Genomic DNA, 15,544 nt, shown 5'->3' with positions numbered 1-15,544 from the left:
AATGAAGCTATAATAATACTTACCCTTTTTACCTCTTTTGCTGCTTCCAATTCTATTACTATCAAATGACACATCATATCCTCTGAGGCTATATGAGTCCTCTGAGCCAATGAACTATATATATAATTGTCTTTTCCCCCCACCCCTCTATCATCTCTTGACCACCAGGCACTTGCCAGTATCCTTAAGGACTTTGGTTCTTCACTCCAACATCCCGTCATCATTATGGGGGATTTAAAAAATCTAACTATCTAAACAACAACCCATTTAACATATTATTTCAAACTTCTTTGAATGCATCAACCCCAGTATACCTTTGCTCCTTGTCATTTTAGCAATGAATTGTTCTGAAATCTTAAATTTAGTATCCTAAACTGTTACCAGATCTGCATAAAGCACCTAGTTTAACACCTTGTACATAATGGTGTTGCTGTAAATGATAGCTCATGTTATTATTGTTACTCTGGCTCTTTTACTTCTTTGTTACCACACAGCTAGATGTTTGGTCAAACATTTCCATTTCCTTGATTCTTCAGGAAGGAGTTGAGAAAGGGGCCATCAGAAAATTTCATTTGCTTCTCTGTTTACCCTAAAACTATTGTTACCCTTTACCATTTCCTTACTGATGCCCCCACAGCATCCTTCAACCTTGTCTTTATAGGTATGTAGGTTTTGGTTGGGAAGTAAGATACATGATTAGAAATAGGAACTATATGTGTATACACTGAGGCAGAAAAGTTTGTAATAGGTTTGGAATAATAGGGAGTCTTTGGAACTTTTTCTAGGATGTGAATTGATATAGGGTGCAGTTATATATAACTGTTACAGCACTAAATAGTTTGTATCACAATTGTTTACTTTTCTTTTCTGCTCCCACATCTATAGGGGGCAGACTTTTCAAGCAGAGGTCATAGCTTTGTATTCTCCGTTATCTCAGTCTCACTCTTCTCTGTTTCTCATTTTCCCAAAAGATCCTAAGGTTTCCTTCTTTTTGTCACATTAGTTCCAGCTGAGAGTCACCCTCATTGAACTCCTGAACTGAAAACAGATATTACTGTTTCCTGAGGTGGTAGTTTTCTCTTTGCCCCATAGTAGATTCTGATGGCCTCCCTTCCCTGTTCTTCTCTTTGTCTCTGGAGGCTGATAGCTGCGAGTTTGAATCAGTGGGCTCTGACATGAAAGGGGAGACAATGTTAGAAGATCTAAGGGCAGGAGGAGAGGGTAATCAGGGTGTTTGTTTCCTTCTCTCCTTCCCTTTTTTACAGCAGTGTTCATCTATGGCTGCAGTTCCTGTTTGACAGTCCCTTTTCCAAGATCCAGTTCTCACTGAATTCTGGTAACTGTTTCTTCTTGCTCATTCAGGCTAGGAGTGGTAATAGATTTCTACTGTAGGTAATCCTCAGATACTTCCCATCCTTGTTGATTCCTTAACCTGAATCTTACCTTCATAAATAGCCAATTTTTAAAAACTTAAACTCTTTTTGAGTGTGCAGTCTCTTTACTGCTGGGACCCTAGTTGATGTTTCCCAAGCCTGTGTTGTCCTCAGAAGCCCATAGAAGACCAAGTAATCAAAGGAGGAGACCAATTAATGTGACACCTGACATGTGCACCTTTACAAATCTCACCTTTCCTTGGTTTTTGAATTTTCCATGCTTTGAATAATTTTCTCTCTTTTAGTGCTGCAGAAAATTTGCTTTTTGCCCTTTCTTTCCTTTTCAGCAGTGAAACCTGCCTCTCATTTTCACCTATCAGAGGTTCCCAAACTTTCTCGATTCACAACATCCTCAGTGTTCCAGTAATTTTTTTACAGTGTGTCTCTAGGCCAAAAGAATACCCAGTAGTTCCATTTATTAAGAAGTAGTTACTGGGAACTCCCTGACAACCAGTGGTTAGGACTCCACGCTCTCACTGCCAAGGGCCCGGGTCCGATCCCTGGTCAGGGAACTAAAATCCCACAAGCTGTGTAGTGTGGCCAAAAATTAAAATTAAAATAAAATTTAAAAAAAGAAGTAGTTACTAACTAAAAAGCTTGTGCACAGCAAAGGACACCATCAAGAAAATGAAAAGGCAATCTACAGAATGGGAGAAGATATTTGCAAGTCATCTATCAGATAAGTTAATATTGCAAAATATATAAAGAACTTGCACAACTCAATAGCAAGAACAACAAAAAACAAATAATCTGATTTAAAATGGGCAAAGAAACTGAATAGACATTTTTCTAAAGAAGACATCCAGATGGCCAGGAATTACATGAAAAGGTGCTCAACATCACTAATCATCAGGGAAATGCAATTCAAATCCACAGTGAGATATCACATGTTAGCATGGCTGTCATCAAGAAGACAAGAGGTAACTGTTGGCGAGGATGTGGAGAAAAAGGAACCCTTGTACACTGTTGGTGGGAATGTAAATTGGTTCAGCCACTGTGGAAAACAGTATGGAGGTTCCTCAAAAAATTAAAAATAGAACTACCAATATGATCCAGCAGTCCAACTCTTGGGTATATATTCAAAGGAAATGAAAACAGGATATTGAAGAGATATCTGCACTCCCATGTTCATTGCAGCGTTATTCACAATGGCCAATATCTGGAAACAGTCTGTGTCCATCAAAAGATGAATGGATAAAGAAAATGTGGTATATATATACAATGGAATATTATTCAACCATGAGAAAGAAGGAAAAACTGCCATTGTGACAACATGGATGGACCTTGAGGACATTATCCTAAGTGAAAGAAGTCAGACAGAGAAAGACAAATATTACATAGTATCATTTACATGTGAAATCTTAAAAAGTCAAACTCATAGAAACCAAGAGTAGAAAAATGGTTGTATGGAGAGGTTGGTAAAAAGGTACAAACTTTCAGTTATAAGGTAAATAAAGCATCTATAAGGTAAATGAGCATCTAATGTATAATGCAATGTATAATGGTGACTAGTTAATAATACTATATTGTGTGAATGAAATTTGCTAAGAGAACAGAACTTAAATGTTCTTACCAAATGTAAATATTTTGTGTGTGTGTGTGTGTGTAAAATAGGTGATAGATGTGTTAATTAGATGGGAGGAATTCTTTAGTAGTATATATTTGTATATGTGTATCAAATCATCATGCTAACTACTTTAGAAAAAGTAGTTACTATTTACTTTCAGGCCTTACAGAGACTTCAGACAAACCATACAGATTCCTTAGTTCTACCACAGTTTCTTCTTTGATCCTAGCTTCAGATTCATAATAAGACAAAATGAAACACAAGTTGAGACAGTTTGCCAGTATTGCCAATCTGTAGTTAGCTCAGATCATACTGCTCAGCTATCTTGGCAGTGGTTTTACTCCATGTAGAATTTTGTTGCTCTTGAGGTTTGACATTACCTACAAACATGCCCTTGCTTTATGGAATGGACCTGCTTCATCTGGAAAATTGCCAGCAAATGAGCAGTCATACTTGCAGTTTAAATTCAATAAATATCAGTGGCATTTCCCTATATAGAGGGTACTTTGCTTTTCAGATACTATATCCCTGCTTTACTGAATTGCAGTAGATGTTAGGGGTTAAAGTAGGATTAGGGTTCCATGCAACAGTGTTATGAGTAGACATAAAATATCTTAATCTGCTTTGGACTGTAGCCACTCTCCCCCCTTAAATTGTAGAGAGAGTGATACAGGGACCAATGCAAAGTAACAAAAAGTGAAGAGCTTTATACCTAAAATTTCATGTAGAACTCCAGGAAAGCTAATGTAGGCCTTAAGATAACCTTCCATCCCAAATCTCAGGTGTTTCTAACATACTTCAGGTTGAAGAATGGAATAAACAGACAGAGGAAAGGGAAATGAGTTAATATGTGAGTTTTACCAGAGTGGCTAGAAAAAATATAAAGGAGGTGATTTGACCTTCTCTCATCCAGAGAAAGATACAGTCTTACAATTCTAGCAGTGTGAAAAGTATAAGAACTTTTAAGAATTACTAATTTCGTCCCTAGCATCTATACCACTTGCATTTGCCTGATCCATAACAAGTTTTCCTCCCTGATACCGTGGAAGAAGTTAGGAGAAAGTAGACCTCTCCTTTTCTAATCTAAAATAAAGTAGTCTAAATTACCAACGCCTGGTTCAGTTATGCAGTTTATTTCCCAAAATAACTGTTTTCAAAATACTTAAAATTTTAACTTGAATGGAATATTATAGCATTAATACCCACCACTTCTAAATGCCATTTGCTGATCTTAAAATAATAAAATAATAATCCTCTACTCATCCTTACTCTTTCCTGACAAGTATTCTCTCCCATAGTAATTATGTATCAGAGAGAAGCAATGAGGTAGGAAGTCCTGAGCTCATATACTCACTGCCAAGATATCTTTTTCTAGTCCTTTTTTTCTGAGTGTCTATGAGACCTTTTGGCACATTGTGTCTTGACTCATTTTTTTCATGTTCTGTTTTTTTATAAGTGTTTTCTGTGTTCATTTGCATCAACTAGTTTTATTATTTAAAGTCAAATGGTTTTTTTATTATGCATACTAGAAGCTTAGATAATAAGATGCATAAGTTCACAAATTGAAAGTTTTTATATGAAAGAAGTAATTTATTACTTTGTTGAGCCTAAAGGGAAAAACATTTATCTCTTTTTGTGGGTGATCCACAAAATCCTGAAAAACAAAATAATGGAGAAGTCTTATGCTTTATAATTAAAATGTATGCAGATTATGACTTGTATGTAGAGGTCAATTTATGGCTTGACCTCCAGTTTATAAACTGTGTTCTACAAGTACATTTAATAATTGATTGTTAAAACCTTAAATATATTTTCCACATAAGCATTATTTTTAATGACTACAGAGTGTTCCCTCATGAAGATATGGTATAATACTCTTAAGTTGTCCCTGGTTTTGGGGGGGTTTTTTTGTTTCGTTTTGTTCTGTTTGATGTTGTAATAAATGAACATTTTTCTGTATAAAACTTAGTTTCCTGTTTGCTACCTACCTACGCAGACCCCTGTAATCACTGGTCTTATTACCCGGTGGTATTCTTTTTTTTTTTTTTTTAAACATCTTTATTGAAGTATAATTGCTTTACAATGGTGTGTTACTTTCTGCTTTATAACAAAGTGAATCAGTTAAACATATACATATGTTCCCATATCTCTTCCCTCTTGCATCTCCCTCCCTCCCACCCTCCCTAGCCCACCCCTCTAGGTGGTCACAAAGCACCGAGCTAATCTCCCTGCGCCACGCGGCTGCCTCCCACCAGCTATCCATTCCACATTCGGTAGTGTATATATGTCCATGACACCCCCCCACCCTGTCACATCTCACCCCTCCCCCTCCCCATATCCTCAAGTCCATTCTCTAGGTCTGTGTCTTTATTCCCGTCTTGCCACTAGGGTCTTCATGACCTTTTTTTTTTTTTTTTCCTTAGAGTCCATATATATGTGTTAGCATACTGTATTTCTTTTTCTCTTTCTGACTTACTTCACTCTGTATGACAGACTCTAACTCCATCCACCTCATTACAAACACCTCCATTTCATTTCTTTTTATGGCTGAGTAATATTCCATTGTATATATGTGCCACATCTTCTTTATCCATTCATCCGATGTGATGGACACCTAGGTTGCTTCCATGTCCTGGCTGTTGTAAACAGAGCTGCAATGAATATTTTGGTACATGACTCTTTCTGAATTATGGTTTTCTCAGGGTATATGCCCAGTAGTGGGATTGCTGGGTCATATGGTAGTTCTATTTGTAGTTTTTTAAGGAACCTCCATACTGTTCTCCATAGTGGCTGTATCAATTTACATTCCCACCAACAGTGCAGGAGTGTTCCCTTTTCTCCACACCCTCTCCAGCATTTATTTTTTCTAGATTTTTTGATGATGGCCATTCTGACCGGTGTGAGATGATACCTCATTGTAGTTTTGATTTGCATTTCTCTAATGATTAATGATGTTGAGCATTCTTTCATGTGTCTGTTGGCAATCTGTATATCTTCTTTGGAGAAATGTCTATTTAGGTCTTCTGCCCATTTTTGGATTGGGTTGTTTGTTTTTTTGTTATTGAGCTGCATGAGCTGCTTGTAAATCTTGGAGATTAATCCTTTGTCAGTTGCTTCATTTGCAAATATTTTCTCCCATTCTGAGGGTTGTCTTTTGGTCTTGTTTATGGTTTCCTTTGCTGTGCAAAAGCTTTTAAGTTTCATTAGGTCCCATTTGTTTATTTGTGTTTTTATTTCCATTTCTCTAGGAGCTGGGTCAAAAAGGATCTTGCTGTGATTTATGTCACAGAGTGTTCTGCCTATGTTTTCCTCTAAGAGTTTGATAGTGTCTGGCCTTACACTTAGGTCTTTAATCCATTTTGAGTTTATTTTTGTGTATGGTGTCAGGGAGTGTTCTAATTTCATACTTTTACATGTACCTGTCCAATTTTCCCAGCACCACTTATTGAAGAGGCTGTCTTTTCTCCACTGTATATGCTTGCCTCCTTTATCAAAGATAAGGTGACCATATGTGCGTGGGCTTATCTCTGGGCTTTCTATCCTGTTCCATTGATCTATATTTCTGTTTTTGTGCCAGTACCAAACTGTCTTGATTACTGTAGCTTTGTAATATAGTCTGAAGTCAGGGAGCCTGATTCCTCCAGCTCCATTTTTCGTTCTCAAGATTGCTTTGGCTATTCGGGGTCTTTTGTGTTTCCATACAAATTGTGAAATTTTTTGTTCTAGTTCTGTGAAAAATGCCAGTGGTAGTTTGATAGGGATTGCATTGAATCTGTAGATTGCTTTGGGTAGCAGAGTCATTTTCACAATGTTGATTCTTCCAATCCAAGAACATGGTATATCTCTCCATCTATTTGTATCATCTTTAATTTCTTTCATCAGTGTCCTATAATTTTCTGCATACAGGTCTTTTGTCTCCTTAGGTAGGTTTATTCCTAGATATTTTATTCTTTTTGTTGCAATGGTAAACGGGAGTGTTTTCTTAATTTCACTTTCAGATTTTTCATCATTAGTGTATAGGAATGCAAGAGATTTCTGTGCATTAATTTTGTATCCTGCTACTTTACCAAATTCATTGATTAGCTCCAGTAGTTTTCTGGTAGCATCTTTAGGATTCTCTATGTATAGTATCATGTCATCTGCAAACAGTGACAGCTTTACTTCTTTTCCGATTTGGATTCCTTTTATTTCTTTTTCTTCTCTGATTGCTGTGGCTAACACTTCCAAAACTATGTTGAATAATAGTGGTGAGAGTGGGCAACCTTGTCTTGTTCCTGATCTTAGTGGAAATGGTTTCAGTTTTTCACCATTGAGGACAATGTTGGCTGTGGGTTTGTCATATATGGCCCTTATTATGTTGAGGAAAGTTCCCTCTATGCCTACTTTCTGCAGGGCTTTTATCATAAATGGGTGTTGAATTTTGTCAAAAGCTTTCTCTGCATCTATTGAGATGATCATATGGTTTTTCTCCTTCAATTTGTTAATATGATGTATCACGTTGATTGATTTGCGTATATTGAAGAATCCTTGCATTCCTGGAATAAACCCCACTTGATCATGGTGTATAATCCTTTTAATGTGCTGTTGGATTCTGTTTGCTAGTATTTTGTTGAGGATTTTTGCATCTATGTTCATCAGTGATATTGGCCTGTAGTTTTCTTTCTTTGTGACATCTTTGTCTGGTTTTGGTATCAGGGCGATGGTGGCCTCGTAGAATGAGTTGGGGAGTATTCCTCCCTCTGCAATATTTTGGAAGAGTTTGAGAAGGATAGGTGTTAGCTCTTCTCTAAATGTTTGATAGAATTCGCCTGTGAAGCCATCTGGTCCTGGGCTTTTGTGTGTTGGAAGATTTTTAATCACAGTTTCAATTTCAGTGCTTGTGATTGGTCTGTTCCTATTTTCTATTTCTTCCTGGTTCCGTCTCGGCAGGTTGTGCATTTCTAAGAATCTGTCCATTTCTTCCAGGTTGTCCATTTTATTGGCATAGAGTTGCTTGTAGTAATCTCTCATGATCGTTTGTATTTCTGCAGTGTCAGTGGTTACTTCTCCTTTTTCATTTCTAATTCTATTGATTTGAGTCTTTTCCCTTTTTCTCTTGATGAGTCTGGCTAATGGTTTATCAATTTTGTTTATCTTCTCAAAGAACCAGCTTTTAGTTTTATTGATCTTTGCTATTGTCTCCTTCATTTCTTTTTCATTTATTTCTGATCTGATCTTTATGATTTCTTTCCTTCTGTTAGCTTTGGGGTTTTTTTGTTCTTCTTTCTCTAATTGCTTTAGGTGCAAGGTTAGGTTGTTTATTCGAGATGTTTCCTGTTTCTTGATGTAGGCTTGTATTGCTATAAACTTCCCTCTTAGCACTGCTTTTGCTGCATCCCATAGGTTTTGGGTCGTCGTGTCTCCATTGTCATTTGTTTCTAGGTATTTTTTGATTTCCCCTTTGATTTCTTCAGTGATCACTTCGTTATTAAGTAGTGTATTGTGTAGCCTCCATGTGTTTGTATTTTTTACAGATCTTTTCCTGTAATTGATATCTAGTCTCATAGCATTGTGGTCGGAAAAGATACTTGATATGATTTCAATTTTTTTAAATTTACCAAGGCTTGATTTGTGACCCAAGATATGATCTATCCTGGAGAATGTTCCATGAGCACTTGAGAAAAATGTGTATTCTGTTGTTTTTGGGTGGAATGTCCTATAAATATCAATAAGTCCATCTTGTTTAATGTATCATTTAAAGCTTGTGTTTCCTTATGTATTTTCATTTTGGATGATCTGTCCATTGGTGAAAGTGGGGAGTTAAAGTCCCCTACTATGATTGTGTTACTGTCGATTTCCCCTTTTATGGCTGTTAGTATTTGCCTTATGTATTGAGGTGCTCCTATGTTGGGTGCATAACTATTCACAATTGTTATACCTTCCTCTTGGATCGATCCCTTGGTCATTATATAGTGTCCTTCTTTGTCTCTTGTAATAGTCTTTATTTTAAAGTCTATTTTGTCTGATATGAGAATTGCTACTCCAGCTTTCTTTTGATTTCCATTTGCATGGAATATCTTTTTCCATCCCCTCACTTTCAGTCTGTATGTGTCTCTAGGTCTGAAGTGGGTCTCTTGTAGACAGCATATATATGGGTCTTGTTTTTGTATCCATTCAGCCAGTCTGTGTCTTTTGGTGGGAGCATTTAATCCATTTACATTTAAGGTAATTATCGATATGTATGTTCCTATTCCCATTTTCTTAAATATTTTGGTTTTGTTATTGTAGGTGTTTTCCTTCTCTTGTGTTTCTTGCCTAGAGAAGTTCCTTTAGCATTTGTTGTAAAGCTGGTTTGGTGGTGCTGAACTCTCTCAGCTTTTGCTTGTCTGTAAAGGTTTTAATTTCTCCATCAAATCTGAATGAGATCCTTGCTGGGTAGAGTAATCTTGGTTGTAGGTTTTTCTCCTTCATCACTTTAAGTATATCCTGCCACTCCCTTCTGGCTTGCAGAGTTTCTGCTGAAAGATCAGCTGTTAACCTTATGGGGATGCCCTTGTGTGTTATTTGTTGTTTTTCCCTTGCTGCTTTTAATATGTTTTCTTTATATTTAATTTTGGATAGTTTGATTAATATGTGTCTTGGCGTGTTTCTCCTTGTATTTATCCTGTATGGGACTCTCTGTGCTTCCAGGACTTGATTAACTATTTCCTTTCCCATATTAGGGAAGTTTTCAACTATAATCTCTTCAAATATTTTCTCAGTCCCTTTCTTTTTCTCTTCTTCTTCTGGGACCCCTATAATTCGAATGTTGGTGTCTTTAATGTTGTCCCAGAGGTCTCTGAGACTGTCCTCAGTTCTTTTCATTCTTTTTTCTTTATTCTGCTCTGCAGTAGTTATTTCCACCATTTTATCTTCCAGGTCACTTATCCGTTCTTCTGCCTCAGTTATTCTGCTATTGATCCCATCTAGAGTATTTTTAATTTCATTTATTGTGCTTTTCATCGTTGCTTGGTTCCTCTTTAGTTCTTCTACGTCCTTGTTAAATGTTTCTTGCATTTTGTCTATTCTATTTCCAAGATTTTGGATCATCCTTACTATCATTATTCTGAATTCTTTTTTAGGTAGACTACCTATTTCCTCTTCATTTGTTAGGTCTGGTGTGTTTTGACCCTGCTCCTTCATCTGCTGTGTGTTTTTCTGTCTTCTCATTTTGCTTATCTTACTGTGTTTGGGGTCTCCTTTTCACAGGCTGCAGGTTCGTAGTTCCCGTTGTTTTTGGTATATGTCCCCAGTGGCTAAGGTTGGTTCAGTGGGTTGTGTAGGTTTCCTGGTGGAGGGAACTAGTGCCTGTGTTCTGGTGGATGAGGCTGGATGTTGTCTTTCTGGTGGGCACGTCCACGTCTGGTGGTGTGTTTTGGGGTGTCTGTGGCCTTATTATGATTTTAGGCAGCCTCTCTGTTAATGGATGGGGCTGTGTTCCTGTCTTGCTAGTTGTTTGGCATAGGGTGTCCAGCACTGTAGCTTGCTGGTCGTTGAGTGAAGCTGGGTCTTGATGTTGAGATGGAGATCCCTGAGAGATTTTTGCCGTTTGGTATTACGTGGAGCTGGGAGGTCTCTTGTGGACCAGTGTCCTGAAGTTGGCTCTCCCACCTCAGAGGCACAGCCCTGATGCCTGGCTGGAGCACCAAGAGCCTTTCATCCACATGGCTCAGAAGAAAAGGGAGAAAAAATAGAAAGAAAGAAAGAAAGAAAGAGGATAAAATAAAATAAAATAAAGCTATTATAATAAAAAATAAGAAAAAAATTATTAAGAATAAATTTATTAAGAAAAATTTTTTTTTAATTTTTAAAAATAGATTTATTAATTTTTTATAATAAAAATAAAAAAATTTAATAAGAAAAAAAATTTTTTTAATTTTTTAAAATATGAAAAAACTTATTTAAAAAAATTTTTTTAATTTTTTAAAAATAGAAAATAAGGAAAAAATTATTAAGAAAACATTTATTAGGGAAAAAAAATTTTTTTAAGTAAAAAGAAACGACGGACCTAACACTAGGACTAACGGTGAGAGCAAAGCTATACAGACAAAATCTCACCCAGAGGCATACACATATACACTCACAAAAAAAGGAAAAGGGGAAAAATTAATATATCCTGCTCCCAAAGTCCACCTCCTAAATTTGGGATGATTCGTTGTCTATTCAGGTATTCAACAGATGCAGGCACATCAAGTTGTTTGTGGAGCTTCAATCCGCTGCTTCTGAGGCTGCTGGGAGAGATTTCCCTTTCTCTTCTTTGTTCGTACAGCTCCCGGGGTTCAGCTTTGGATTTGGACCCGCCTCTGCATGTAGGTCGCCTGAGGGCGTCTGTTCCCTGCCCAGACAGAACGGGGTTAAAGGAGCAGCTGATTCGGGGGCTCTGGCTCAGTCAGGCCGGGGGGAGGGAGTGGTATGGAGGAGGTGGGGCGAGCCTGCGGCGGCAGAAGCCGGCGTGACTTTGCAGCAGCCTGAGGCGCGCCGTGCGCTCTCCCAGGGAAGTTGTCCCCGGATCACGGGAGCCTGGCCGTGGCAGGCTGCTCTGGCTCCCGGGAGGGGCGGTGTGGAGAGTGACCTGTGCTCGCACACAGGCTTTTTGGTGGCGGCAGCAGCAGCCTTAGCGTCTCATGCCCGTCTCTGGGGTCCGCGCTGATAGCCGCGACTCGCGCCCGTCTCTGGAGTTCGTTTAAGCGGCGCTCTGAATCCCCTCTCCTTGCGCGCCGCTAAACAAAGAGGCAAGAAAAAGTCTCTTGCCTCTTCGGCAGCTGCAGACTTTTTCTCAGGCTCCCTCCCGGCTAGCTGTGGTGCGCTAGCCCCTTCAGGCTGTGTTCACGCCGCCAACCCCAGTCCTCTCCCTGCGATCCGACCGAAGCCCGAGCCTCAGCTCCCAGCCCCCGCCCGCCCCGGCGGGTGAGCAGACAAGCCTCTCGGGCTGGTGAGTGCTGCTCGGCGCCGAGCCTGTGCGGGAATCTCTCCGTTTTTCCCTCTGCGCCCCTGTTGCTGTGGGATACACGCTGATAGCCGCGGCTCGCGCCCGTCTCTGGAGCTCGTTTAGGCGGCGCTCTGAATCCCCTCTCCTTGCGCGCCACGAAACAAAGAGGCAAGAAAAAGTCTTTTGCCTCTTCGGCAGCTGCAGTCTTTTTCCCGGACTCCCTCCCGGCTAGCACCGAAGCCCGAGCCTCAGCTCCCAGCCCCCGCCCGCCCCAGCGGCTGAGCAGACAAGCCTCGGGCTGGTGAGTGCTGCTCGGCGCTGATCCTCTGTGCGGGAATCTCTCTGCTTTGCCCTCCACACCCCTGTGGCTGCGCTGTCCTCCGTGGCTCTGAAGCTTCCCCCCTCTGCCACCCGCAGTCTCTGCCCACGAAGGGGCTTCCTAGTGTGTGGAAACCTTTCCTCCTTCACAGCTCCCTCCCACTGGTGCAGGTCCCGTCCCTATTCTTTTGTCTCTGTTATTTCTTTTTTCTTTTGCCCTACCCAAGTACGTGGGGATTTTCTTGCCTTTTGGGAGGTCTGACGTCTTCTGCCAGTGTTCAGTGGGTGTTCTGTAGGAGCAGTTCCACGTGTAGATGTATTTCTACTGTATCTGTGGGAAGGAAGGTGATCTCCGCATCTTACTCTTCCGCCATCTTCACGGTGGTATTCTTTAGAAGATTAAATGACCTAACATTCTTAAAGTGTTTCGCATAGTGTGTGGCACACTGAAAGTGGAGAATAAATGCTATTCACAGACCTTTTCCTGATCAACATTGGGATAAAGAAATAAGAAGGTTTGAAATGGGTTCTTTGAGGTGAACATTGAGGTCTAGCAACAGCACAGCCTATGATGCCAATAGGAGAAGGAAAATCCAAAAGATTGACGCTCTGAGATGGAAAGAAAGAGTTTCGGTGGTCATTCATCTGTATTGATTGTTCCCAGTTGTGTATTCTTTATCTAAAAGGAATACCTTAACTGGGGAATGTTGGAATATGAATGTCTTCCTTTTAGTTAAAATGTATAAGTTTGTTAAAGTAATATATAATAGAGAAACATTATAAAAGCACTCTTTAAAATAGTGCAACCGTTGTGTATGTTATCTTTGTTTATTGTATTTGTATTTTATATTTTTTGTAATATTTTATTCACATGTGTGTCCAATGATGTGTTCCCTGTTTTCTTTATTTTTTATTTAATTATTCTAGTCACGTGAACTGGAAATTTCAGTTTATTGGCGTGATTGGCGATCTCTGTGTGCTGTAAAATTTCTGAGGTTAGAAGATTTTTTAGACAACCAACGGCATGGCATGTGTCTCTATTTGGAACCGCAGGGTACTTTATTTGCAGAGGTAATAAATGTATTTTATTAAATATGCATAACTACCATTGAAATTATATATGTAGGCAACATGATGTAGAAGTGGGAAGAGTATTAGGCTGAATGGCAGACAACTTGAATTCTTGGCTCAACTCTGCCACTAAATAGGTATGTTACCCTGAGACAAGTCATTTATCCTCTCTAGGTCTGTTTTCTCATCTAGAAAATGAGGAGATGGAACTAAATTATATCTCAGATTCTCTTAAGTTTTCAAACTTGCAAGTTTATTGAATTTCATGAACCATAAATCTAATGCTATAGTCATGTCAACTTGAATTTTCTTAACTGCAGGTTACCTTTTTTAATCCAGTTATTGAAAGAAGACCAAAACTCCAAAGACAAAAGAAAATTTTTTCGAAACAACAAGGTAATTACTGAGAAATCAAGTACAAAGTGTTTTGGTGTTATCTTAAATACTTTAAAAATGTATATACTATTTAAGAAGTGATATCCATCTTTACTTTTTGTTTTCTTCTTATTTGTTCAATTATTTACTTCTAAATTTTGTTATGGAAAATTTGAAACATGCATAAGTATAGAGACTAGTGCGGTGTGCCATCACTCAGCTTCAACAACAGTCAGCTTATGTCCAGTTTTGTTTCATCTATGTTCCATCGCTTACAACTTCCTCAGATTATTTGAAGCAAACCCAGACATCATACTGATTCATCCATAAGTATTACAGTTAGTATCTCTAAAAGATAAGAATTCTGTTTTTAAACCTTAACCACATACCATTACTAGACTTAAATGAGCAATTCCTACGTATTTATTTTTAAAACTGATTTTGCTTTTTTGCACTACCTTTAATAACAAATAGTTAAGAACTGTTTTTTTAAGTGACAAATATTGTTTGTTCTTCATAAATTATAAACCGATGAATATGAATTCTTAAATTATGCCTTTTGGTAATATATTAAAAAAATACTTGTTCTGTTTTCTTTATTTACAATATCCACAGGCAAAACATTTCTCAGAGCTCCTCAAATGAATATTAATATTGCCACTTGGGGAAGACTAGTGAGAAGAGCTATTCCTACAGTAAATCATTCTGGCACCTTCAGCCCTCAAGCCCCTGTGCCTGCTACAGTGCCAGTGGTTGATGTACACATCCCTGAACTAGCACCTCCAGCTAGGTATGTGTCTTAAGATTTTTAAGCATTGCTTTTATAAAATAGTTATTGTGACATTTGTACATATTGATTACAGTGAGCCTATTAAAAGTCTCATTTTTTCCAAATAGTATTTTGAAGCTAGTGCTCTGCTTACTTTTAAAACAATAAAATTGTTTGCCTTAATTGTAAAGTTATTTAAAATATATACTTTTGATTACTGCTTTTGGTGAATTGCTTTATCTTTTATAAGTGATTCTGCAGTAACCAAATTGGACTTTGATCTTGAACCTGAGCCTCCTCTGGCCCCACCACGTGATTCTTCCCTTGGAGAAATAGATGAATCTGCTGAATTAAGAGATTTGGATACACAAGGACAGGTAAGGCATTTTAAACCTTGTATAATTCCTTTTCACCAAATAAATTACCAGTAAAAGCATCATAGTGGATGAGATGTTAAAAACATCTCATTTAACATTTTAGTTAAAAAATGCCTGTGTGAACTGTGTTGTTTATGTTGCTTGTGAATGAAACATAAAAACCTCTGGATGCTCATGAGCCAGGAGAGATGGAATAGGCTGCTTAATCTAGGAGCATAGGAGCATGGCTGATATTGGACGACATGTTGCCTGAAACACTGTGCATCTTCTAACTAGGTTAACATGATTTTTGAAAATGCATGTAAGATGAAAGTAATGTATTCATTTTTTTAAATTGAAATATGGTTGATTTACAACATTGTGTTTCAGGTGTACAGCATAGTGATTCAGTATTTTTTCAGATTCTAGTTCATTATAGGTTAGTACAAGATAATGGGTATAATTTCCTGTGCTATACAGTATATCCTATTGCTTATCCATTTTATATATAGTAGTTTGTATCTGTTAATCCCATACCCCTAATTTGTCCCTCCCCCCTTCCTCCTCCCCTTGGTAAGCACAAGTTTGTTTTCTAAATCTATGAGTCTGTTTCTGTTTTGTATATACATTCATTTGTATTATTTTTTAGATTCTACATATAAGTGATATCATATAGTATTTATTTCTTTGTCTGACTTATTTCACTAA

General features: G+C 38.2%; 1 protein-coding gene across 2 annotated transcripts in view; it reads left to right on the top strand.

Annotated features, from left to right (window-relative positions):
* Positions 1 to 15,544, top strand: part of PKN2 (protein kinase N2) — a 134,585-nt gene that overhangs the window by 98,050 nt on the left and 20,991 nt on the right. For both annotated transcript variants that reach the window (XM_061183929.1, XM_061183928.1), the window contains exons 9-12: positions 13,193 to 13,336; positions 13,657 to 13,732; positions 14,327 to 14,501; positions 14,731 to 14,857. In XM_061183929.1, the coding sequence (XP_061039912.1) occupies positions 13,193 to 13,336; positions 13,657 to 13,732; positions 14,327 to 14,501; positions 14,731 to 14,857 (522 nt within the window). The remainder of the gene's footprint in view (positions 1 to 13,192; positions 13,337 to 13,656; positions 13,733 to 14,326; positions 14,502 to 14,730; positions 14,858 to 15,544) is intronic.

The sequence above is a fragment of the Eubalaena glacialis genome, chromosome 3 (assembly GCF_028564815.1).
Source record: "Eubalaena glacialis isolate mEubGla1 chromosome 3, mEubGla1.1.hap2.+ XY, whole genome shotgun sequence".
NCBI classification, from domain to species: domain Eukaryota; kingdom Metazoa; phylum Chordata; class Mammalia; order Artiodactyla; family Balaenidae; genus Eubalaena; species Eubalaena glacialis.
This window is presented reverse-complemented; position numbering and strand designations above follow the sequence as displayed.